Here is a 26,499-nt window from a genome sequence, read left to right on the forward strand (position 1 = left end):
TTTTTGTCATTGTCCTGTTGGGTTGTATAAGTGATGAAGGGGAACCATACTGGGGTGAAGGTGTCTTCTTCTGTTTGTCCCCGTGTCAGTTTCAGCTTACTGGTTAGTTTTTCTAGCAAGGCTGTTTCCCATACAACTTGGTACCATTGGTCCAAGCCCACTCCCGATAAGTCCCTCCAGTGCCTGGCTACGATATTTCTGGTAGCTGACAACAGATGGATTATAAGTTCTTTATGATTTGCGTGAGCGTTGTTATCCTGAAAGATATTTAGTAAAACCAATTCTGGGGTAATTTCTAGCACTTGCTTAGTTATGTTACAAATTTCTTGCATGGATGTCTTCCAGAATGATTGAATTTTAGGGCACTCCCACCACATGTGGAGGTACGTGCCTGTGGAAGAGCATCCTCTCCAACATTTTGATGAGATTCCTGATCGTATTAGTGATAATTTTCGTGGAGTCAGGTACCATCTGTGAATTAGTTTCAACGAGAGTTCTTTTCTTTTCATTGATATAGATTTGAAAGGGGGTTTCGACCACATTTTAGTCCATTGGGTAGGGTTGATTTCATACCCTATGTCATCCTCCCATTGTCGTTTTATCTTGTCCAGAGGATCTATGGGAGTCTGAATTAGTATCTTGTAAATTGCAGATACCATCCCTTTTCCGTGTCCTTTTGGCAATTGGAGGAGGCTTTCGAAAGCTGTCAGGGGTCTAGTTGCTGCTGGTTTTACAGTTGGGTTGTTCAGAAAGGCATGTAGTTGATGTTGTGCTAACCAGGGCATTGGGATGTCTTCTAGTTTGTCCTGTATTTCTTGTGGTGTCAAAGGTTTGTTGTCTTTATAAAAGTCTATTAAGCGATGTAAACCTTTGGTTTGCCAGGTCTTCATCTGGAGGTTTTGTGCTGCATGATGGAACAATGGATGGTAAGCCAGGGGAGTTAATGGGGATGGGGTTGGAGATAATTTACTAGTTTCTGCTTTCCATGCTTTGAACATGGTTTGTGTGTATCTGTTGAGTGTTGTGGGAATCTTCCTTAATTTGTTTGGGAGAAATGGATATGCTGTGGTGCAGATATTTTCAATTGAGTCCCTTTCCAGATGTACCCATTGTTTAGTCTCGTCTTCAAGTATATATGGGATTATATGGCGTATTTGGTTGGCGTTGTAGTATGTTTCTATGTTGGGGATTCCCCATCCTCCTGCTGAGGTGGGGAGGTGAAGGTATTTGATGCTAATCCTTGGTTTTTTATGTGAGAAAATAAAAGAATGTAATTTTCCCTGCCATTTATGAAGTTGGGTTGGGGGGATCCAAATTGGAAGGGTTTGGAATAGGTAGGTTAGTTTTGGGAGGATGACCATTTTGACCATGGCTATTTTGTCTGAAAGAGTGAAACTCATACTGTCCCATCTTTTTAGGTCTTTGTTTATTTGTCGCCACAGGGGTTTGTAATTGTGGAGGTATAATTTGTTGAGGTTCTTGGTTATTTGTACTCCTAGGTATCTGAATTTGGTGTGACAGAGTTTTATTTTGGTGATATTGGTAAGTTCTTTTTGGATGTGAGGAGGGGTGTTGAAGCACATGGCTTCTGATTTACCAAAGTTTACCTGTAAGCCCGACACCATTGCAAATGCGTTGAGTTCTCTGATTAGGGAGGTTGCTGTATTTAAGGGGTCTGATGTTGTGACCATTAGGTCATCTGCAAAGAGCCCTAACTTATAATTTCTGCCTTTTATTTCCACTCCTTTGATGTCTGTGGCTGCTCGGATTCGGATCGCTAGGGGCTCCAAAGCCAGGATAAATAAGAATGGAGACAGCGGACATCCTTGTTTTGTGCCTCTTTGGATTGCTATGGTGTTTGAGTTCATATTATTAATTCTGCAATTTGCTGAGGCTTGAGAATATATTTGTTTGAGAATTTGAAGGAAGTTGGGGCCAAATTTCATTTTAGTTAGTACCGCTAATAAGTATTTCCACTCTAAGCAATCAAAAGCTTTGAGGATATCTAGGGACATAATTGTCAGTGGAAGTTTGGTTGTTTTGCTGTGTTCAATTAAGTTCAGTAATTTCCTGATAGGGTCTGTAATGTTGCGACCAGGGACGAAACCGGTTTGGTCTGGGACTATTAAATTACCTAGGAAGATTTTTAAGCGATTGGCCAAGATTGATGTAAATATCTTGTAATCCTGATTTATTAATGAGATTGGGCGGTAAGATTCTACTTTGAGGTTGTCCTTCAATGGCTTTGGGATGGAGACTATTTTGGAGTGATTCCATGTTTTGGGGATAAGCCCCCCTTTCATGATATCATTAAATAGGCGTAACATATAGGGCAGCAGGGGTTCCTTAAATTTTTTATAGAATTCTGCTGTGAAGCCATCTGGGCCCGGTGCTTTGTGTGATTTCAAGTTTTTAAGAACTGTGTCTATTTCCTCGGGGGTGATAGGGCTGTCCATGCGTTCCTGTTCTTCATCGGTTAAAGTGGGCATGGTCAGTCCTGCCAGGAATTTTCTAATTCCTTCCTCAGATGGGTTGTGGGAGGTGTACAGGTTGGAGTAGAATTCTGCAAATTCAGAAGTTATTTCTTTCGGGGAAAATGTTACGTTGCCATCTTTTTTGGTGATGCAGTGTATTCTTGTTTTAAGTGCTTTTTTCCTGCATCTATTTGCTAATAGTCTGGAGTTTTTCCCTCCGTACTCATAGAAGCGCTGTTTAGAATATAAAATATTGATCATTGTTTTGTTGATTTCTAAGGAGTCTAATTCTCTTCTCTTTTGTTCTAGAAGTTTAAGTAGTTTTTTGGAACCTGTTTGTTTGTAACGTGATGAGAGGGCAATAATTTCTTGTTCTATTTTGTTAATTTTTGAAGAGGTTTGTTTTTTAAGGAGTGCTTTCTCTTTTATGCAAACTCCTCTGGTCACCGCTTTCATAGCGTCCCATAAGAGGGGGGTATTTATATTGTCTACATCATTCTCCTTAAAATAGTTTTGGAGAGTTTTTGTGATACTTGCTCTAATTTGGGTGTTTGTGGTTAGAATGGGACTGAAAGACCATGATGGAGTGGTTTGCGTTTCTTCACCTATTTTAACAGTGACTTCTACTGGGGCATGATCTGTGATTTTGATGCTGCCTATGTTTGTTGATTCTACCAAGGGGATCAGACCCTGTGTGAGCAGGATGCTGTCCAGTCTGGACGTTGTACCATGACGTCCGGACTGGAATGTGTGGGTGGTGTCTCCTGGGTTGTGTTCGCCCCAGATGTCATAGAGACCCCTGTTTTTTAACATTTTTAGTAACTTGTAAGAAGCCTTAGTTGTTTGGGAGGGGGGGTTGAGGAGGGTTGCCTGTAAGTTTACAGGATGTGTGTTTTCCAGAGTTATGCCCTTAATATTTAAGTTAAGGTCGCCTCCTAGAATTGCTTCCCCCTCAGAGAAAGAAAGGAACTTGTTTAGTGTTTTTTGAAAGAATTCAAGTTGTCTCGAGTTAGGGCCATATAATGAGCCAATTGTCAGTTTAATTTTGCCATCTAGTATTCCTTTAATGAAAATGAATCTACCTTTTTTGTCCTTTAGGACTGTTATGGATTTGAAATTTAAGTCTCTACTAATTATTACAGCTACTCCGCGAGCCTTTCCTGAGCCTTGTGCTACCCATTGTTGACTAAAACGAGGGTCATTCAGGAGTTTGTTCCCTTTGGGTGGGTTGTGTATTTCTTGTAGGAAGGTGATGTGTGGTTTCATGGTATTTATGTATGAGGTGATACGTTTTCTCTTGATGGGATTTCCCAGCCCCCTCACATTTAGTGTGATTGCTTTTAAGCTAGCCATCTTGTTTATTCATTCTGTAGGATGGTTCCTTGCCAACCCGTCTGGGTTGTCCTATGTCCCTCACTTCGTGTTGTGTATTGAACCATTGGAGTTGCGCTGACTTATGATGTGGCGGGTGGGGGTTCAATGGGATTAAAATTAGAATCGGGTTAAAGAGTGGGAGGTAAATTATAGAGGGTTTCCTATATGTAGTTATATAGATGTACGTTTGGGGTATTTTGGACCTTTTGGCAAATAGCCGGTTGGTCCTTGATCTCGGCTGATGTGAAGGGCTGTACTCAAGGACAGGCCTTCCCCCTTGTCGTTTGTGACAGGGGGTGATCAGCGAGACGGTGTAGAGTGGTTTTGTAATGTTAGTGTCAGGTATAAGGTTCGTGAGCAATGTTGCCAATGTTAATAGCAACATCACTGATGTGTTAGAGTGTGTGTATGTGTTGGCGCGCTCTGGTGCCACCATGTTGTTGAATAGGTATCATGTTTTAGCCTGATAGTGAGTTGTGTTATGGATGTTGGGGGAGCTGTTTTTCTCTTGTTTGGTATGAAAGGGATACTGGAGATATGGGCTGTGGTTGATGGGGAATGTGATTGAGGTTATCTGGACTGGTGTCGGGGTGGGGTTGGGATGGGGTAGATTCTATGGAGGTGTGGTGTTGGGGGGGGATATTGATGATGATAGTTATGTTCAAGGCCTATGGGGAGGGGGGAGGGGGTAGGGGGATCACCAGTCCTGCAGTTTGAGATGCTTTCCAGTTGCCTCATTCAGCTGTGGTTGTTGTTGTTGTTGTAGGGTTGTTCATCAGTGATGTTTTGGTTCGGTTGATCGTGGTTTGGCGTCCTGTGGAGAATGTTCGGTAGAATGATTTTGTGCGCGATGGTAGATGGTTGAATCGACGAGTCTTGATGTATTGCTTCTGTTGTCTCTTTCCCCTCTTTACTTCCATCCATTCATTTACTGTTATTCCACTTTCTTGATCTCGGCTGTCACTTGGTGGGTCTTTCTGTTGCTGGTTCGATGGAGGGTCGAGTCCAAGGTTCCTCAATAGTTGTTGGGCTTCCCTTTCGTTGGTAGCCATGTATTGCGTTGTATCGGTTGTCACGATGAGACGGAAGGGAAAGCCCCAACGATATCGAATCCCTTTTTGCTGAAGAAGCTGAGTGTATGGACGTAGGTTTCTTCTCCGATTTAGGGTGTCCTGGGATAGATCCTGTAGGACCAATATGGAATTGTCTTTGTAATGGAGATTGGTTGAGTTCTTGAGGCTGTTCCATATCTCCTCCTTTTTTCTGTAGCGTGAAAAGCACACTATGATGTCTCTTGGGTGGGCACCAGGTTTTGGCAAAGGTTTTAGAGCTCTGTGTGCCCTTTCCAGATCGGAAACCTCGAGTGTCAGATTTGGGATTGTATCTTTCAACCAGCTCACAATTAGGTCTGCTGGGCTTTTCTCCTCTGCTTTTTCTGGGAAGTTGCGGAAGCGGATATTGCAGCGTCTGTTTCGGTCTTCGATGTCTGCTTGTTTAATTCCCAATTCTTCATTTTCTCTTTCCAGTTCGCACAATTTCTCATTCATGCGTGTGGTTTCATCCCGATATTGCTCTATTATTCCTTCTTGCAGTTGATTCTTCTTTTCTAGAGCTTCCACTCTGGAGGTAAGATTACTGATTAGTAGCTGTATAGGGGTCGTTGCATTTTCCACTGCAGCTTCCAATTTACTTGTCATCCTCTCTTCCATTTCTCTTAGGTGTTGTAATATTTCATCATTTTGAGGAGGTGTTACGGTCTCATTGTTTTTTACCATCTTTTTAGTTGGTGACACCTTCATTTCCTTGACGTTCTTGGTTTGAGGTTTGTTTGGCATTCTCTCAGAGTGGGACGTGTTACGGTTAGGAGTTATGGCGATGATGATTTCTGGGTGTTGGGTTATTGGATTAATCAGGCGTTGTTGACTGGTGGCTTCTGCAGAGCGTTCGGTTTAGGCAATCATTTGTGTCATGCCTTGGTGATGTTATAAGGACGCCTCTGAGGTTGTCGTGTTCGCCTCAACAGTGTTGTCAAAGCGGTGGTCTGGTACTCAGAGAGGTGGGTGTACCAGTGGACAGATAGACAAACAAGCAGAGACAGACAAACAAACAGGCAAATGAAGGGGGGGTTCGATTTAGAGGTGATCAAGTAAGCAATCTAGCAAGCAAAAAGGGTATAAAACAAAAGTGAGGGTGGGGTGAGAAGTGAGGTAGAAGGGGAAGATAAGGAAGAGAAGAATAAAGGGGAATCCAGCTTCTGGGAAGGGGTTTAAGGAGAAGGTTTATGTATTGGAGAGAAGGAAGGAAGATAAAGGTTTATGTATTGGAAAGAAGGAAGGAAGATAAAGGTATAACAGAAGTGGGGGTTTTTTGTTTTGTTTTTTAAGTTATTTTACTTTACTTTATTTTATTTTTTAAAAGGGGGAGGTGATGGGTGGGAGGAAAGGCTACCCTATTGGAGATAGGGTGATAAACAGAGTAGATGGGGGGGATTCAAATTAAAGGGAAGAAGGAGTCGAAAAAGAGAGAGAGAAAAGGGGCAGAAGTAACAAGTGGGATGGAGGGTAAAAATAAGAATTTTTCTTAGAGGGTTAAAGTGTATGAAAAGAGGGGGTTTGGGTGTTAAAAAGCGAAAGGGATAAAGGGTAATGATACTTCTTTTTTTAAAAAAATATATATACATATATATACAGTTAAAGATAAAAAAAGGAAAAAATATTATTCTCCCTCTCTCTCTTCTTCTAAAAAAAGGGGGAGAGAGAGAGGGAAAAAAATCACTTCTATTTTTATAGAAGAAAAATTTTAAGGAAAAGGAATATTTTCTAAAAGAAGGAAACGAGAAGTGTGTGTGTGTGTGTAATACGTAAATATCTTTAAAAAAAAATTTTTTTTTAAAAAAAAATTATATTTCTTTTTTTTTAAAAAAAGAACCCTATATATATATATATATACATATATATATATATATGTTCAAAAAAAAATTTTTTTTATAATAATAAAAATAATTCAAAAAATTATAACAATAAAAAATTATAACAATAAAAAATTATAACAATAAAAATAAATATATATTTGAAAATAGAAAAATCGAGGCCTTTCCACTGGGCCTTCCTCTGGGCCTTTGGCTCACTTGGCGGGAAAGTGGGCTCAGGGTGGGCCTACCTCTCTTTCAATATCGGCGGCGGAAGAAATGGCGGTGGCTCGGCAGTGGGGCAGCGAGGCCAGGACCTCTTTCCTTCCCTAGGCACCCCCGCACTTGCCTCCTGGGTCCCTCCAGTCCCGGGGCTCCGGATAGCCGGGCGACCCTGGTGCAGCGGCGCAGCAGCAGTAGGGAGGATGATTGACAGGTCGGAGGTTGGAACAAGGTTCCTCTCTTCTCCCCCTCCGAGTTGAGCGCGGCGGCGATGGTAGTAGTAGTAAGTGCAAAAGATCGCCCCGCTTACTCTGCGAGGCCCCGGCGTGCCGCGAGGCGGGAGATCCCAGGCCTGCGGGTCCCGGGTTCCCGCCTGATCAACGGCTGATTAGCAGCCGGGCGCCCCAGATTCCGGCTCCAAATTCCGGTTCGCTGGGGGGGGGACTCCTCAGCTGGTCTACCGAGCCTCCCCCCGACCCTCGCACGGCAACGGCGGCGATCCCCGCGGCTCAGGAGTCGCTCAGGCAACGCGACCACGTTGGCTGCCCTTAGGAGCTCCGTGGCGCCGTGGCACGCGCCATGATGCCTCGGCGGAAGTCCCCAATATACAGTATTTGTCTTCCAACTTCAGTAGCTGCCTTGAATGCCTGTAGTCAGAAAAGAGACCTAGAAATGTAAATAAATATAAAATAAGTTAAAAAATAAAGGAAACTCCCTGAATCCTATCTTTTCATCTAGCAGCATCTGCCTGCAGGAAGGGGGGGCATGGCATTTGTGACCTTCCCGCCCCACCACCCCCTGCCTGGGTCCTTCCATGACCCAACCGGAACCCCGTGGGGGTAGAGCTGCTCTTAGGAAACTGAGCCTCTTTCCCCCTCCTCCCGCTGCAGGAGACGGCATTGGAGATGCCTGCCAGGGCGACTTCGATAAGGACATGGTGGTTGACCGCATAGACGTCTGCCCAGAGAATGCCCAGGTGACGCTGACCGACTTCCGGGCGTTTCAGACGGTGGTGCTGGATCCCGAGGGAGACGCGCAGATCGATCCCAACTGGGTCGTCCTCAACCAGGTCAGCTGGCAAAGGAGCAAGCTGTGGGCTTTTAGGTTCCCCATTTCCAGCCGTGGTCCGAGGCGAAAGAGAAAGCTTTCTTTCTTTCTTTCTTTCTTTCTTTCTTTCTTTCTTTAAAAATATTTTTATTAAGATTTTGTATTATATAAAGAAAAGAACAATTAATAACAACTGTATATAACACCATATTCACACATAATCACACCTTCCTATCGTCCGAAAAAAGGAAAAAAGAATAGAAAAGAAAAAAGAAAAAAGAAAAAACAACATTAAGCATCATAACAACAAATTAATCTAATTTAACAACTTATTTTCAAAATCAATCATGGACTTCCCCGAGCTCCTTTTCTAACTGTTCATTGCTTATCATTGTTCACAGGTTCTACTCGTATATTCTATATTTAATTACAATTATTACAGTTTTTTCTTACACTTTACCTTCCATTATAAAATTCTAATATATATTTTAAATTTCTTTCTCTTATTTCATAACCTGCAACGTACGCAATTGCTTATATTTCCCTTCATATATCAATTCTACAATATTTTTTACAATACACTCTAAATTTCTTCCATTCCTCTTCCGTCTTCCCCTCTCCCCGGTCGCGTAGTCTTCCGGTCAGATCAGCAAGTTCCATATAGTCCAACATTTTCATTCGGCGAAAGGAAAAGCTTTCCGCAGAATACACTTCCTTCCTTTGTCCCTGTAGAGTTACGCCCAGGTGTTGAGGGGCCTGTCCAGAAGAGGGGTGCGAATGTGGCCCTCCAATTGTCTCTGTCTGGCCCTGGGAACTAGTGTCCAAATCTCCAGGGAGATGGATGGGAGGGAGTCGTTCCTCAGACACTTAGTTTCCAAGAACGGCTGAACAGCTCCACAGCTGTTCTACACTGGATGTAGCTTCCAGGTGGTCTTCAAAGGTGGCCCCACACCAAGCACTTTGCAGTAGTCCAGCTAGTGCTTCCAAACCCACCTGTGCTTCTGGAACGACACTCTCAGACTGAAAAAGCACCCACTTCTCTCTCTCTCTCTCTCTCTCTCTCATTTGCAGGGAATGGAGATTGTTCAGACCATGAACAGCGACCCAGGTTTGGCAGTCGGTAAGTGTTTTCACACATAAACCCCACATCCTTTCCCCACCATTATTAATATTCTTTCACAAAGTATTCATAAAAACCAACCACCAATAAAATAAAAACCAACCACCAATAAAAATGTCAGTGAATAGCTGTGTCATCTGAACATAAATGTCATGGGCTTGTTGATAAAAATGATTGTCATGGACTGGTTGGATGTGGACGAGTGGGGGGAGGCACCAGCTGGGGGGGACCCCCAAGGGAAGAAGGCTCAGAGCCCAGGAGGGGTGGGTGGGATGATAATGAGTAGGCAGAGGGGAAAAGCTGGGAGGAGGGAGTGTCGGAAGCTGAAGAGGCAACAGGGTTTAGTGAGCGGGGGGAGTCTGTGGCAGAGAGCAGTCCTGAATCAGAGACAGGAGAGGGGGCAGAGATGAGGCAGGCTGCTGAAGAAGCCAGGGGGTCTCCCCCTCCTGCTGTGAGCAGCTCCCCTCCCCCCTGGTCTCCCAGAACATGCAGAGGGGCAGAGCAGAGACAGGCAAGGAGCCTCAGGTTGCAAGGGAAGAACCCAGGGAGGGAGGGAGGACTTAGGGAGTTGTGGGAAGGGGGGTACTTCAGTCCTCACAACTGCCGCACTGGGGCAAGACCTACTGGGAAGAGTTGCTGTGCTCACTGCTGAGCTGTTTCCTTTGAATAAAGTGTTAACTTCACTGGCATCTTGTGAGTTGTTGGCTGACCTGGCCCCAGGGAGGATGGGCCATGGCTCAGGGGTAGAACACTTGCTTTGCATGCAGAACGTCCCAGGTTCAATCCCTGGGGGCTTCTCCAGCTAGAGCTGGAGAGAACCCCTGCTAAAGCCATGGAGAGCTGCTGCCAGCCAGTGCAGACTGTACTGAGCTAGATGGGCCAAGGGCCTGAGACAGGATTCCCATGCTTGCAGCAGGGAAGGGGGACTACCTCTGCCCCTAGAGGTGCTGCTGGACTGCAACTCCCCACCCCCACCCCTGGCCATTTGGGGGTTCCTGCTGGCTGGCGGGAGTTGCAGGCCAAGGCCACCAGCTGCTGCACACACACACACACACACACACACCCCAGATCGGGTCCCCAGATTCTGTGGCGGTGACCCCTCTCTCCATTGGTTGAGGGTACACCGCATTCAACGGGGTGGACTTCGAGGGCACCTTCCACGTGAACACAGCCACGGACGATGACTACGCCGGCTTCATCTTCGGCTACCAGGACAGCTCCAGCTTCTACGTGGTGATGTGGAAGCAGATGGAGCAGACCTACTGGCAGGCGAACCCCTTCAGGGCTGTGGCGGAACCGGGGATCCAGCTCAAGGTAGGTGGCTGAGGAGCCCGGGGGGGGGGCAGATGCCGCAGGTCAAACCAGGAAAACAGGAGACGAAACAGGCCACACGAAATCTCCCATCTCTGTTTCTCCTCTCTGGCAACGAGAGCAGGGAAACGGGGATGTTTTCCCCGACGGCTGATGTGTATCTCAATTGCCTTCTCTCAAATCTTGTCTGCATTTTGGCTCCACAGGCTGTTCAAGCAGTTAAGAGTCATTGCAGACACAAGGCAAAAGGCCCTGGTCGGCCTCCAGGAAAGAGGCTAAGACAGCCTTTCATGCACATGTTGTCCTCCAGATGTCCTAGACTACAACTCCCATCATCCCCTGCCAGAGCAGCCGCCTGCCGCCGGGGCTGATGGGACCGTGGCTAAGTGCTCATATCAGAATGGAATGCTCCTAGCAAACAGATCAGGTCATCCGGAAGCACCCCTAGGCAGACTTTCATCACCTCAACCACGTCCTTCTGCCCTTGGTAGTCTTTTTCTCTAGGAAAAGGCTTGCCTCAAGATCTGGTACGCAGGCTGAGACCCTACCTGGCTGCAGACTGTCTAGCCAGAGTGGTGCATGCTCTAGTTATCTCCTGCTTGGACTACTGCAATGCGCTCTACGTGGGGCTACCTTTGAAGGTGACTCAGAAATTACAACTAATCCAGAATGCGGCAGCTAGACTGGTGACTGGGAGTGGCCACCGAGACCACATAACACCGGTCTTGAAAGATCTACATTGGCTCCCAGTACGTTTCCAGGCACAATTCAAAGTGTTGGTGCTGACCTTTAAAGCCCTAAATGGCCTCGGTCCAGTATACCTGAAGGAGCGTCTCCACCTCCATCATTCTGCCCGGACATTGAGGTCCAGCACCGAGGGCCTTCTGGCGGTTCCCTCGTTGCAAGAAGCCAAGTTGCAGGGAACCAGGCAGAGGGCCTTCTCGGTGGTGGCGCCTGCCCTGTGGAACGCCCTCCCAACAGATGTCAAAAAGGAAAACAACTACCAGACTTTTAGAAGACATGTGAAGGCAGCCCTGTTCAGGGAGGCTTTTAATGTTTAATAGATTATTGTGTTGTATTTTTCTGTTGGAAGCCGCCCAGAGTGGCTGGGGAGACCCGGCCAGATGGGCGGGGTATAAATAAGTTATTATTATTATTATTATTATTATTATTATTATTATTATTATTATTATTATATTATATCCTCTCTGTGTGTGTCATGAATGGCACAATTCAAGATTCCTGCATTGCAGGGGGTTGGACTAGAGGACCCTCAGGATCCCTTCTAACTCTATTATTATTAAAATTTGTATACCGCCTTCCATCCATAGTTCCCAGGGCAGTTCACAACATAAAAATTGCAGGATAAAAAACACAAAATACAGTTCTATGGTTCTATGACAAGCAGGTTCTAAATGTGTTCGGGTGCATTTTGAATTATTATCTTTAACTGGTTTGTTAGAATTGTTTCGTATTTCACATTTGTTTCTTTTGATTTCGTAAGATTCATGGGCTTGAGTGTTGGAAAGAAAACCTCAAAAGCGGTTTACGAAAAGGGCAAACAATGAAAATGATCACACACACACATACCCCCAAAAATGTTTACAACCATTATTTTTAAAATGCCAGAATCCGCCTTGAATCCCAGCTTGCAAGAAAGGCGGGTTATATAAATAGAAAAGGGACAGGTTGCCAACGCTGATAGGCTCTGGTTCTCCAACCACATCTGGGTGGGGGGCTGAGCGAAGCCCCAACCGGTTCCTGCTTTCTATTATCTATTTTAATAATTATTTTTATTAAAGATTTTCTTGGGTTACAAAGGTAGTGCAATGTCTCATATTTTTTTTCATGCATCATTTTTACACATCAGTTTTACTTGTTGAGACATTATGAGGAAGGGGGGGAAAGAGGTGAGTGGGATGGGGAGTTGGGTGTGGTGGATTGCCGATGTTTTTGTTTTTCTTGATATGTGTAGGGGTTCGGCGTCAGCGTCGTTTGTGCAGGTTCTCTGTTGTTTGTTCGTGTTTCTTTGTTGGTGAGAGAGGTCAGGATTTGTCTTAGAATGTGGTTGTTCATTTATGGTTGGCTGTGATGATCCTTAGTTTCTTGCGTGAGTGGGGAGGGAGGATGTTTTGATTAGGTTAGCCATATTGATTTGTATGCTGACGGTAAGTTTTTGTCATTGTCCTGTTGGGCTGTATAAGTGATGAAGGGGAACCAAACTGGGGTGAAAGTGTCTTCTTCTGTTTGTCCCCGTGTCAGTTTCAGCTTACTGGTTAGTTTTTCTAGTAGGGCTGTTTCCCATACAACTTGGTACCATTGGTCCATGCCCACTCCCAATAGGTCCCTCCAGTGCCTGGCTATGATGTTTCTGGTTGCTGACAACAGATGGATTATAAGTTCTTTATGATCTGATTGAGCATTGTTATCTTGAAAGATATTTAGTAAAACCAATTCTGGGGTAATTTCTAGCACTTGCGGTTCCTGCTTTCTGAACTTCCCTGCCCTTCCCTCCGATCCCAGGCAGTGAAGTCCAAGACAGGCCCTGGAGAATACCTCCGCAACTCCCTCTGGCACACGGGAGACACAGCCAACCAGGTCAAGCTGCTCTGGAAAGACCCTCGCAATGTCGGCTGGAAGGACAAGACCTCCTACCGCTGGTTCCTGCAGCACCGGCCCCAGGTGGGCTACATTCGGTAAGTGGCAGGGACCAGATGCACAGATGCTCCGGGGGCTGGATGGGTGCCAGAGGGAAAGGCCTTGCTCAGTGGTGGTCCTGTAGCTCTGGGATTCCCTCCTCAGCAAAGCCCAACAGCCTCCCGACTTCCTGCTTCTATGCAGGTTTTGACGGCGCTTGATGCCTGTCTGTTTTTATTGTTTGGGGCTAGTTCCCTCCACCTCATGTTTGTGGGAATGTTAGGGATGTGGATTAGGATATATTATTAGATAGATCCTATCCAAGCTTGTGTTAGCAAGCTTCCAATATCAGCAGAGTGACATTCCCCTTTTTTGCGCAGCAAAGCATGTGCGTTAGGTTCGCTAGAACCTCTATAACAATATTATATATTATACTTCAATATTACACTTCCTGGCAGAGTCCCCTTTGTCCCTCTTAAAAGAAATACACAACACAGTGTTTATAAAATAAGATAGTTTACTTACAGTTTCATCCTGAGTTAACAGCATAATCTCAGAAAGGCAGGCTTGCTTAGAAAAGTTACAAATACATACATGTGGAGACTACTTAGTAAGGTAAGGCTCCATTTGGTCTCACTCTTGGCAGCAGGCCAAGAGGGAGAACCATCCTAACTGAAGATTCTCTGGAGATGTGTTCCCATCGAAGGAGGAAGTAGCTAAGAGAGAGAATGGCTGCTGGTTTGGGGCTTAAGTCAGCTAATCCATCTCATCTGCATATCTGGAGGGAACAGGAACTGACCTGTAGTCAGGTGTCCCTCCAGGTGAGTTCCTGTTAGTGGACACTCTAGGAACTGTTGTGACTTGTCTGCCCCAGTGTTCCATCCCACAATGTTGGTGCATGATTTTCAATGTGATCTCTCTCTCTCTCTCTCTAATACTGTATCTTCTTGTTTTCTAACGAAAATTTTAAAAAATTCCTTCCAGTAGCACCTTAGAGACCAACTTAAGTTTTTCATTGGTATGAGCTTTCATGTGCATGCACACTTCTTCAGATATAGTATACTGAAACAGAAGTCACCAGACCCTTATGTATAGTGAGAGGGTGGGGAGGGGTATTACTCAGAAGGATGGTGGGAATGGGTGATTGGCTGATAGGTGTGGTAAACCTGTTGACGACTGTTAATAACTGCAATCGGTCTTACAGGAAAAAGCAAGGGGTGAGATGGCTAAAGGTAGCTTTACTGTATCATGTATAATGAGATAAGAATCCAATGTCTCTATTCAGACCAGGTCTCTCCATGGTTTTAAGTTTGGTAATAAGTTGCAGTTCAGCAACTTCTCTTTCCAGTCTATTTCTGAAATTCTTTTGTAAAAAGATAGCTACTTTGAGATCTTGAATAGAATGTCCTGGGAGATTGAAGCGTTCTCCTACTGGTTTCTCTGTCTTGTGATTCCTGATGTCAGATTTACGTCCATTTATCCTTTGGCGTAGGGTTTGGCCTGTTTGTCCAATATAGAGAGCTAAAGGGCACTGTTGGCATTTGATGGCATACACAATGTTAGAAGATGAGCAATTAAATAGTCCTGAGATTTGATGTTGTTGGCGCCAGTAATGGTGTTGTCTGGGTGTATGTGGCAGCAAAGTTGGCATCTGGGTTTATTGCAGGCTCTGGTACCAGTATTTATGTTAAGTCTGGTGGTGGTATTATTGTGGGTGAGGAGTTGTTTAAGATTGGGTGGCTGTCAGTAGGCAATGAAAGGTCTTCCTCCCAGAGCTTGAGAAAGAGAACTGTCATTGTCTAGGAGAGGTTGTAATCTCTGATGATGCGCTGTACTGTTTTAACTTGGGAGCTGTATGTGATTACTAGTGGTGTTCTGTTATTTTCTTTTTTGGGTCTGTCTTGCAGCAAGTTCTCTCTGGGTATCAGTCTGGCTCTGTTGATCTGTTGTTTAACTTCATCGGGCAGATATTTTAGTTCTAAAAGGTATTTTAGTTCTTGTTTTCTGTTGTCGCTGAACGCAAGACACCCTGCAAAATTTATTTCAAACATAGCAAGATGTTATACGCCCCCTTTTCAGTTTCCAATTAACGTATTTGTCTTGTTTTGTGAAATGCGTATTTAAAAATAAAACCAGGTAAGGCAAGTTCCTACGGTACAAGGGGCCTTTATTTGGGGTTATTTCCAAAGAGATTTTGTGTCAATATTTCAAAAAAAAATCATCTCGGCGGCAGGAGCCTCTTTCGAGCAGAGGCTTGCCTTGGAGACCCTTCACATTTTTGTCACGAATGTGCTGGCATTAGAATCCTCGATGGTTTTACTTGCCTCTCTAGGGCTCGCTTCTACGAAGGCCCTGAGCTGGTGGCAGACACAGGCGTCGTCCTTGACACCACGATGAGAGGCGGGCGCTTGGGGGTCTTCTGTTTTTCCCAGGAGAACATCATCTGGTCCAACCTGCGGTATCGCTGCAACGGTGAGCAGGCCCCACTCCCTCCCACCCACCCACCCCCTGCAGCCTTCAAAGCCATGCCAGTTTTAATGCCAAGGGGTGGAGCTAAAAAAGATTTAGTGACAGTGTTTCACACACAAGCAAAAAGCGAGTTCCAGTTGCTTTTACAGACTCCGGCAAGTTGTGGGTCTTGGGGTCATATTTCCTTTGGGACTCACCTATTGGTTCGGCTCTGCCTCCACAGTCAGATCCAGTAAATAATCCTGAATACAAATTGCTGGAAACCCCAGGAGGGGAGAGGCCTCTTGCGCTCAGGTCCTGCTTGGGGGCTCCCCATGGGGGCATCTGGTTGGCATCTATGAGAACAGGATGCTGGACTAGATGGGCCATTGGCCTGATCCAGCAGCCATGTTCCTTATGTTCTTGTGGAACCGCCAGGTCCAGAGGCAGTCTATCTGGATTTAGCCACTGTAGGAACAGAATGTTGGCCAGGGAGGGGTGCAACAAAGCACTTTACTTCCACAGTTGAATCATCAAGTCTTTTACTGGGTGGGACTCTGTAACTCCCTGCGTTGCAGGGGGTTGGACTGGATGACCCTCGGGACCCTTCCAACTCTACCATTTTGCCTCCTGTTCTCTCATTCACAGACACGATTCCAGAGGACTACGAATCTTACCGGAACCAGCAAGACTACTAAGCGCCTTTTAGGGTTGGCCCAAGACTCACATACTCACCCCTCTGCTTCCTGCTCTTTTTACGATATATCGAATTATGGACAGTCCCGCAACACCTTGCAGCAGCCGCCCAGCCACCCTCTGGCATCGCTGTGCCCCCTTTTCCCTAGTAACCGGAAGCCCCCTTGGAATCACTCACTAGCCATGAACATGCTGAATGTTCTGCACCGTGCAGAAGAGCAGCAGCTAATCCAGTAGTTCCAGCAGAGGCGCTTGAGAACATGGAGGGGAGAGGTGGCCAGGAGAAGCTCTCCAAGAACTCCAAAGCACTCACCAGCAGAGGGAGGCTGCTTCCTTCTGCTCCACCCCTAGGTAAGGGGTTCGGGTCCAATGTCAAGAAAGTGGGGCAGACCGTTGCATCCCTGCATGAATCACTGTCCAGGCACAGATCAGAGATTCATGCAAAAACAGGGTGGGGTGGTGAGACGTCCCTCTTGAGAAATGGTCATATTCTTGCAAGTAACCAATTTTGAGGAAATATATGACTGAACCAGCTTTAAATTGGACAGGGAGGGAAATGTGTACCGAGCTAATCCAACTTGGCCTGCTCTGGCATCCTGCAAGAGAGATGCCCCTGCTTTGGCTCAATCCTCAGCGCCTTGAGGTTCAAGCGATGAGAAGCCTGGTGAGCGGCTGCCAGTGTGAGCAGGTGACCCTGGGTAAACGTGGCACAGGGCTTCCTCCCAAACCCAGTTGCACGCTCATTCCTCGGCCCTGAATCCTTGGCGCATTAAAGACAGGTAATGAAATGCGCACCTTCTCGGAAGCAATAAGAAGAAACGCAAAGAAAGCACTTTTTTAAAAAAAATATGTATGTATAGAGAATTTGGAGAATTAAATTACTTTGTCTTAAGGACAAGAAGGTTGTGTTTTGTTTTCTGACGCTGCCCGCAGGGCAGGCTCTCTGAAAGCCAGATCCAAAAAAGCAAAACTGCCATTTGACTAGGGAAGAGGAAGGCTTTTTGCAACAAAAACACCCTTTTTAACCCATTGCAAAGAAGCTTTGCAATTAACAACAATTATTCAGAAAAGCAGAGCTGAGCAGCCAGAGAGAAAAACAGCTGAACTTTATTACATTTCATTTACAAATAATGCAAAGTTACAAAGACAAAAAAAAGCCTTCACAGAGAAAGAAAGGAAAAAAAGGAAACGAACGAACCAAAAAGAGAGAGATCAAAAAGAATGTACACAGAGTTTTGCCGCTTTTTCACATCATTGTCATGTTCTTAAGTTTGCAAAAAGAAGAAAAAAACACACACACGCTTACAAAGCCACCTTCAGGGTTCCTTTTTTTGCCAAGAAAAAAGCCACAATAAATTAAGCTTCTATGCTCCAGAGTTCCTGTGCTGCTGCTGCCCCCAAGTACCCCCCTCCCCACCCCCCAAGAAAACCTGCAACTCAATGGTAGGATTTGCATATATCAGTAAAGTCATTCCACTAGTCCTCATGTTTTTGTTTTTTAAAAAAAACCTATAAAGAACAGGATGTTACACAGTCCAAAAATACAGAAAACAAAAGACTGTTCCCTTCCCACCCTTTTAATCCGGCTCCCCCCACCCCAAAATATGATTTTTGTGTTACTGTTTTTTAGCTGCCTGTCTGTATCTACCTTATCCAGATAAGACCCACATTTCCCCTGGTGTTCTTTTACACTTTCAGGTGCCCCAAAAGAAATGGGGGGGGGAGAGAGAAATTTAATTTCCTCCCTGTCCACAAAAGAAAGCCATGATTTGAAAAGCTACCACCCGACTAACAGCTAGAACTAAGCACATTTTGTTTACTTGCTAAGTTGCATTAATGTTCTGGATGTCTCTAGCAATATGGTTATTGTAATATGGATAATTACGTTTAATGTGAAACTGCTCATGCCCATATAGTTAGGAACTATTTAGGATCGAAGGGGAAAATAACGTTTAGGCATGGTCTAATCCCCACCCCCCCAAAAGAAAGTAATATTAGGGTTGCAGCCCAATTAAGTTCTGCTCAGAGTAGGTCCCCCAGACCCGTTTGGCCACACCCGTCTGTTTCAATTGGACTACTCAGAGTATGGGCGACAGCGGGCGCAATCTGCAAAAGCTTGCAGAATTAATCCTGGTGTTTCTGTTGCGTATGGCAGGGCAGCCGAGGAGATGCGCAGAGATGCGGCACACGGCAAGCGGCTGCATTTGCAAGCTGTGCCTTAGCTAAGTGTTCTCCAAATCAAGGATCTTGAGGAGGGATCGAGCCGTTTCCTCTCCTGCCACCAAGAGTTTAAAAGGAATGCAAGTGAGTGGCTTCTGCAAAGGGTTGATTTCTATGCGCTGGTCGGTTAGGGTTTCCCAAAGTGAAACACAGGTGCCGCGTGTGGATCTTCCCACTCCAAGGATTATGGTTTTTAGTAGGGATTCCTGATACCGCCATTTCTCTTTGAAACAAAAAACGATACAGCTATTCTCTGTGGTCAGCTGCAAACGAAGGCTTTGAAACTAACAGAACTGTAATCTAGAACTTAAAGGTATTCCCCAGACCTAGGGGAGGGGTGCATCCAAAACAGCACTATGACTCCCCACAAAACACTTCATCCTCCTGCCCAATTTGACAAAAAGAAATAAACCCTAAAAACAACCCTCCCTCCTTTTATTTCAGCAAGTCGTGTTTATTTGCGCTGTAATCAATTTAAATCCTACTTGCTGTTGGTGGGACTTTTAAAGTGGGGAAGGTGTCAAACTTCGCACACACACACCCAATCACACATACTTGCAAAGGGGTGGAGGGGTTATGGGAAGAAGTAGTTTTGACCTACCTGGCTCATTCATTTTTGGGAGGACTGGGGGGGGGGGCAGGGAGAGCATTAAGCCTCTGCTGATCTACCCAGTTAAGTTTTAAAACTCTGCTGGTGCTTTTTTTCAGAGAAGCTTCTACTGCACACCCAGCCCCAGCCTCCAAAAACCTGCCTGCCCACCCTGTCCAAAATGGTGGCAGCATTGGGGGGGGGGGCACGCCAGGTTGGCAAAGGCTGGGCCAGGAGAAGACACATCTGGCTCGGGTCAGCCGTGCCATACAGTAACAGAACACCGTTTGGATGTGGCGGCAATTGACAACAATAGCGATAATAATTTTATTATTTGAACCCCGCTCATCTGACTGGGTTTCCCCCTGCCTCCCAAACATATATAAGTTGTGTCTGGGGGGGAAAGGAAGGCATCTCAGGGCCCATCTCCCACCCAACCCTGTCCCAAAAGTGGGCTTTCCACCGTTTTTGACGCGCCTGAAAATTGGGGCTGGGTTGGGGGAAGAGAACAATAACGCTGGGAATTTTATCATTGTTATCAATATACCGAGAAGGCTTTGGGGTGGAGAGTGGGGGGGGGGGAAATAGGAGAGGAGAGAAGGGAACCAGGCAAAAAGCAAAAAAAGGCAATGAATGCTCAACCCACGGGCGTGAGATCGTCCAACTTGCAGGTGGGGAACGGGGACATTGAGCCAAGACAGCCTTTGCTTCAATACACATGCTAGATACCAACAGCTATTATACATTTTTTGCTTTCAGTTCTTATCATTTTGATGTAAAAGGGGAGTGAAAACCGAAAACCAACACCCCCAAGGCAGAAAGCTGCTGCTGCCACCTCAAAGCATCTCCCTACCGACAGCCTGCGTTTCCCTCCCCCCAAAAGCCACGCCTTTCCTTTATAAACACAGTAGAAACTGGCCAAGCTCACATTTATTTATATATACTTTTTAATATATATATATAAATGTATATATATATATATACACACACACGCACCATGCCCTCCTCCCCCTCCCAGAAAGGAAGTTTTTTTCTCCTTTTTAAAAAAAATAATAAAAAACAATAATAAATACAACAAAAAGCACAAAGGTATCGACCGAAGTTCCATAAACGTAGTGTTGGTTATTAAAACCCTCCATGCCCCCCCCCCAATTCACATATTGCAATATGGGAATTCCACACAAACTCTTAAAAGTTTTCTTTTGAAAATAAAAGGAAGGTTAAACCGGTTCATAAAAAAAAAAAGTTACAACAGAAAAACACTTAACTTTTTATTTGGGTTTCCCCTTTTCCCCCCTAAAAAGAAGAATGCATACTCAGATATTCAACTGCTCTTTCACAGATGTTTTCACAGTGACAAGGGAATTTTTTTAATAAAAATAAATAAATCAAAGTGCCTTCTTTCTTTCTTTCCAAAAGCCATGGGTGTCGTATGTAGGTAGTCCTCTTCCGGAGAGGAATCCTACCTAAGAAGGGAGGGGCAGATGGCTGCCTTGAAAGGATTGAGGCAGGAAAAGGAGGATGGTATTGGGACCACCACAGAAAAGTTTGGGGGGGGGGAGAGAGAAGTATATTTTCTTTTCTTTCTTTCTTTTTTAAAAAGGGGACAGCTCAGTCTCTTGCTGCTGCCTGTCAGAGATAGATTTCCAAGGAGCCCACCAAGACTCCGGCAAACATGCAGAAAAGCCAAGGCAATAACAAGATTCAGTTTTCTCTGGCCATGCAATGGGCAGAGGCCGCCCCCAATTTGTGCACTGCTGGGTCTGACCACCACTGAGCCCAGCGTCCTGTATCCAAGGACATCCCCCTGCTTGCTGGGGGTCTGGATGACCGCTGTGGGAAGAGGGGGCTGGGCCGGGACCCCTTTGGCCTGATCCAGTTGGATCTGTACCCCTCCTCCCTGCGCCAATTTTACACTTCCATCAACGTTTGCTTTCACATGCACACACACAAATATACTGTATCTATATATATATGCTCATTCACTCTGGCTTCAGGATACTTCTCCTGCTTTTGCAAGACATTTTTCGAAGCTGACCAAAAGCATGTGTGGATATAAAACACCAGCACCCAGCCTCTCTCCGGACAGCTTGCCATCCTCACAATCGCTTCTGATACCCATCCTGGCCTCTCGACACCCGCTGGCCGCCAGAGCCCACCCAAAGAGCAGGTGGAGAGACACACATCCCTTAGAAGACCAGAACCAGAGAAGGGACCAGGTCCATTGGGCCGTGGGGATTACAGGGGGAGAGGAGGAGGGGGCAGCAGCGGAACTCTGCATATGCTTAGGAACGCTTCTCCACGCAGCTTGCAAGGATGGAAATGGAGCGGGGCCCCGACAATGAGGATGACAGTCATCATTGTCATTTAATTCATTCGCTACTTGATGCCAAGAGGGGCTTCTAGGGGACCAACTTCCATTTTCAAAGACCAACAATGGGGGCTATTGGCTGGGGATTTTAAAAGGAAAAGATCCTGCTTTAAGGAATGTGACGTGGGGATTTTCCAGAAGAAAGCCTTGTTGATTACAAAGATACTCGAACTCGGCAGAATTGGGCTAATTCCCCCCCCCCCATGAGCTCTAGGGCTCTAACATGCCTTGCTAATATTTTTGGCTGGCAGCAAAGCTCCTGCTAGGAATCACAGACTTGTAGAGGTGGAAGGGACCCCAAGGGTTCATCTAGCCCATCCCCTGCAATGCAGGAACCTTTCGCCCAACATGGGGCTCAAACCCACAACCCTGAGATTCAGAGTCTCATGCTCTTACCAACTGAGCTATGGAAGCCTGTGCTGCCTGGCAGCCAGTGGCCTCTGTGGGTCCCAATGGGTGCACCCAAGCGCCTGAGGCGGCAAACCAGAATCGGCAATGAAAGGGGACCCTCCTGGTTCCTGGGACTCCCACTGGGATGAGAAGGCGCAGTACCCCTCCTGGCCTGCTCCAGTGGAGGTGCTGTGGAGCAAGTGGAGCCTGATGGAAACTGGAGGGACATCAACTTCTGTGTTCGATTCCTCACTGGGAACTTTTTCTTGCCAAATTATAAGGAGAAAGGGCACTGCTTATATAAGTTCAAGGGCTCAGACCGCACTGCAGGGGTGAAGCTGGTCTCATTTACACAGTATTATTAGCTGGCACACTGACACACACACACACACACACACACACACACACACACACACACACACACACACACAGCAGTACTGGACCAGGCTGGTGTCAGATTAAGGCCCACAGAGACCCAGGATAAAATGACCACTCAGCACAGGCACGCCCTGGGCAGCTGCTATCTCTTGGCCTAACCTACATCACAGGGTTGTTGGGAGGGTAAAGGGGTGGGGTGGGGAGTGGGAGGAAAGGAGAGCACAGAAGGAACAGCTTAAGACAAATGCACCACTGTTCCCATCCCGGTGCCAGATCCAGACACAAACCAGGCACCTAACCGAAAGAGAGTTGCTCTTTTAAACCTGACCCTAACTGAGCAACAAACAACACTCCCGCTTTTGAACGAGGCAGGACTTCCTCTCTGCTCAACGATGGCAACAAAGCATTCTCCCCTGAAACAGAATCATGGTGGGCAGAATCACAAAAGAAAGGATTTGGGGAGCTTTCAGCTCCGCCCTCTTCAAAATAAGCAATTTTAAGCAAGCTCTGCATCAGCTTCTGATGCAGCCAGAGCATGTATCTCAAAACCTCCAGGGGCCTGGCCTTAAACACAGAATTGAGGGTGGGGGTGAAGATAGAACCCCCCCCCACATGATGAAAAAACAGAAACACACAGAATATAAGGTGCATTAACGGAGGAAGTAATTTGCCGTTGTGCTAAAGTCATCGCTTGGATACTCAACATGATAAATTAAGAATGACGCTGCCCCCTGCTGGGAAGAGAGATATCGAGCACATCAAAATATCTTACGCTACGATCCTGCCATCTTTAAAAATCGTTTCCAGCAACAGCAACAAATGAAACACAAAACAGAAATTTAAACAGTGCCCCTCCAAAGCACGTGGTCCCTAATCCTCAGTGACCCTCAAACAAATCCAGAAAGGTTTTGTGTGTGTGTGTGTGTTTCACGTGTGTATACAGATATATAGATATATAGATACTGTATATATTAAGGCCATTTTTGTAAAACTACTTACAGTTTATCCGCACGCAGGCTCTCCTATGTACATGTGTAATTTAGAAAAGGAGAGGAGGAGAGATTTCTACATCTCCCTATAAAACTGTCCGGTTCGAGAGCTGCGTGTGTTTACCAGACCCGGCAACGCGTCTTCCGATTCCGCACCCCCAAACGACAGGCCAAAGACTGAAGAGGATTCTGCACACATTGAGATCTGAGGGAAGGGCACCCCAGAGAGTCGGAACCATAAATTCTGACAGGATTGCTGGAGGCCAAAGGACGAGATCCCTGCTTTCACCCTTCCGGAGCAGGAGAGTTACCACCTCCTGGTTTTTTTAAGCAGACGGGATACCTCCTCGTGCAGGAGAGGGACCCAGAGCAGGCTTGAAATGGGCAGACCATGGCGAGTACTAGAGGCTAAAATACTGATATGGGTTATATAACAATGGGAGAGGCCACTTCTTGGGAGTCGAAAGGGCTGGGGGAGAAGCACTGCATCAAAGCGCCCACACAGAACGCCTAGGAGACAGCACAGTTTTAGTGCAAAAGTCATAAAACAAAGGATGGCACAGGCGGAGTGTAAGCAGACATGTACTTGGAACAGGACTTCCTAGCGGCACATGCAGGGTCCCAGAGGTCCAGCTGTAACTCGCTGGGGAGAGCAGGGGGGGGCATTCAGGGAGGGATATGGCAGGACTCAAACCCAGAACCTGACGGACAACAAGGCAGGGACTCAAGCTGAACGCTGCCCGGCCAACTCAGAGCAAAAAAGGGGGCGGTGGGGAGGGTGAGCTCTGCTGCGCCAGCCAAGAAGACCCAGAGGACTTAAGAAATCGCCCAGCCAGGCCAAGGGAGCCACAGGAGGCTACCAGGTTAGCATTTTCGGCAAATGGGAGGTTCACTTCCTCCCAAGCAGCACCGAAAACCAGGGACCTGACCTGGGGAATGGGATGCTGTAAAATAAAAGTTTTTTTGGGGGGGGGGAGCAGGGAGACCCTGCCTGAAGCATTCAGACTCACAAACATGTCTGCAAGAGGATTTCTGAGTTCCAGACATGTGTTTCAGGGACCCACAAACACCCCAGGGGCACTTGGCATGAGATTCTGCATTGGAAAGTGACAAACACATCGGAGTCAGTCCAAAAAACTGCCCCACGCCAAAGAGCGCCTTCCGCTCGAGACGTCAAAGGAGAGAGCATCTCTGTCCACTTTGCAAGCAGGAGACATGTGTGTACATCTTGAGGTCCCCTTAAACGATTCCCCCCTTCCCCACTGAACCCCTCCGATTCTGCCACCCTCAGCAACCATTTGGGGACTCAGTATGGCTTGGCACCCCTCCAATGCTGACCTGATTTTCCTCACTATTCCCTGCTAAAAAAATAACAAATCATGCACATGAGATATTTTCCTTTAATACTGGGCGGGAACGGCCTTTGCCATGCAAAAAGGGGAGGGGAGAGAGACTTGCACGCTGGACAGCAATAATCCTGCAAGCGTTCAACCCAGAGGAAACTGCAGCTCCTTCCTTTAGGTAACGGAAGTATGCGACATAAATAAAATTGCCCCTCCTCTTCCTCTACCTGTTCCCCGCCCCGCCCCACCCGCCAAAAAAGTACTTTGAATCGGAAAGAGGAATTAGGCGGCTCGTGCAACTAAATCCCCGGACAGTGTTGCCCCCCAAAAAGAGATGTTTCTGCAACTGTTGAGCAAGGAAGCATACAGGGGAACAGGCAGCAATAGAGTTTTGGATGAGAGTCAAGGCTAGCAAAAAGGGGGGGGCAGGAGATCACAAACCATTTGCACCCCTCCCCATCCTTCAAAACCAAGCATCTGCCTCAGGAAATTATTCTGGAGGGCTCACCAGACTCTCCCCTCCACCTCCTGCATTAAAATCCCACCCACCCCATTTACCAGAAGAAAAGCAGCAATATCCACAACGTAGCTTTTGAACTCAGGGGTGGTGGGGCGTCAGTGTCTGTCGTGCAAACCCCAGCACCCCCCCCCCCAAAGCTCCCAGCTTTATGCAGTGGCTGTTTCTGTAACAGAAACCAGAGACTCCGTAGTTTCGACGAGGGGGGGGATAAGAACTATCTATTTACCTTTTCAGAGTGCTTTGCCCAGCCACCGGGGTGGGGGGGGGGAGGAAGAGAGGGAGCATCCTCCTCTACTGCCACCCCACTCCCCGCCTTCCCGAAGACAAACACGAAGAAACCATTTAGTGCAAAGGAGAACAAGGACCGAACTTTGGTGGCAAGCAGAGGGCAAGAGGAACGGAAAGGGCGCAAGGGGGGCTTGTGGATAAAGAGGTCCTCTCCCAAACCAGTGGCCTCTGGAGGGCTGTACGGAGGGCGGGAGACGGGGGGGTGGGCAGCTGCTCTGTGAGGGTGGAACGAGCCCGGCTCTCAGGTGCGACGGACCTGAGGTGGGCCGGTCCCTGCCTCTGCGGGCGCCGAGACTTGGGACACCTTATATTTGCGATTTGGCATGCGCTCTCTCACTCTCGGCGACGCGCCCCCTCTTCCCCTCTCCCCTACAGCCGGTCCATCCGGAAAGTGTCTTCTGTGGCAGGGTCAGTGAGGACCATGTCGGGGTCGTTGAGCATGTGCAGCCCGTCCAAGGTCAGGGGGTCGATTTTGAGTTCATCCAGGGGGAACTGGGAATCAGAGTCGAAGCTGACATCCCCCACGCCGGCCAGAGAGCTGGTCAGGTCCTTCGACAGGCTGGGAGGGGACTCCCCGGTCACTGGGAGTGGTGGGGTGGAGGGAGGGAGGGAGAGAAAGAAAGAAAGTAGGTATTTGGTTAGGATCAGCCTCCATTCCTCTTCCACCTGACCCACTCCTCGGGACAAGCCAGGAGCTAACTTCAGATGTTAGCGACACAGGAAGCTGTTCAGTCATACCCAGGGTGCGGGACATTCCCAGCCCAACCCAAAGATGCTGCAGGGGATTGCACCTGGGGAAATCTGCAGCTCTTTCTGGGAAAACTATTTGCAGGTAGGTTGCCATGTTGGTCTGACATAGTCGAAACAAAATTAAAAAAAATCCTTCCAGTAGCACCTTAGAGCTTGTTAAGGAGCTACCCCCACACATCCAAGAACAGATCCTCACAAACACACCAGCGGAATCTCAACCAGGAACTTTCTATCTTCTACCTAAAATATACAAACCAGGAAATCCAGGACGCCCCATCATCTCAGGTATTGGGCACCATTACAGTGGGTGTTTCCGGCTATATGGATTTTGTTCTGAAACCATATGCCATCAGTGCTCCCAGCTACATATATGACACCACAGATTTTCTGAGGAAAATACAATCTTTGAATAATCGTACTAACA

General features: G+C 46.7%; 2 protein-coding genes and 1 non-coding gene across 7 annotated transcripts in view; 1 reads left to right on the top strand and 2 right to left on the bottom strand.

The window, feature by feature from the left end:
• The window catches only part of COMP (cartilage oligomeric matrix protein), a 43,267-nt gene extending 26,230 nt beyond the window's left edge, over nucleotides 1-17,037 (top strand). Inside the window, exons 14-19 of the mRNA XM_060275395.1 lie at nucleotides 7,869-8,047; nucleotides 9,097-9,145; nucleotides 10,263-10,459; nucleotides 12,980-13,152; nucleotides 15,426-15,565; nucleotides 16,190-17,037. Of these exons, the coding sequence (XP_060131378.1) occupies nucleotides 7,869-8,047; nucleotides 9,097-9,145; nucleotides 10,263-10,459; nucleotides 12,980-13,152; nucleotides 15,426-15,565; nucleotides 16,190-16,239 (788 nt within the window). The 3' untranslated portion in view covers nucleotides 16,240-17,037. The remainder of the gene's footprint in view (nucleotides 1-7,868; nucleotides 8,048-9,096; nucleotides 9,146-10,262; nucleotides 10,460-12,979; nucleotides 13,153-15,425; nucleotides 15,566-16,189) is intronic.
• A 287-nt stretch (nucleotides 17,038-17,324) lies between these two features.
• Nucleotides 17,325-26,499, bottom strand: part of CRTC1 (CREB regulated transcription coactivator 1) — a 53,398-nt gene continuing 44,223 nt past the window's right edge. For all 5 annotated transcript variants that reach the window (XM_060275398.1, XM_035116961.2, XM_060275397.1 and 2 more), the window contains one exon: nucleotides 17,325-25,906. In XM_060275398.1, coding sequence (XP_060131381.1) covers nucleotides 25,695-25,906 — 212 coding nt within the window. In that variant the 3' untranslated portion in view covers nucleotides 17,325-25,694. The remainder of the gene's footprint in view (nucleotides 25,907-26,499) is intronic.
• Nucleotides 21,758-21,831, bottom strand: TRNAQ-CUG (transfer RNA glutamine (anticodon CUG)). The gene has a single exon. It is a non-coding gene; the product is annotated as a tRNA-Gln (tRNA).

The sequence above is a fragment of the Zootoca vivipara genome, chromosome 6 (assembly GCF_963506605.1).
Source record: "Zootoca vivipara chromosome 6, rZooViv1.1, whole genome shotgun sequence".
Classification (NCBI taxonomy): domain Eukaryota; kingdom Metazoa; phylum Chordata; class Lepidosauria; order Squamata; family Lacertidae; genus Zootoca; species Zootoca vivipara.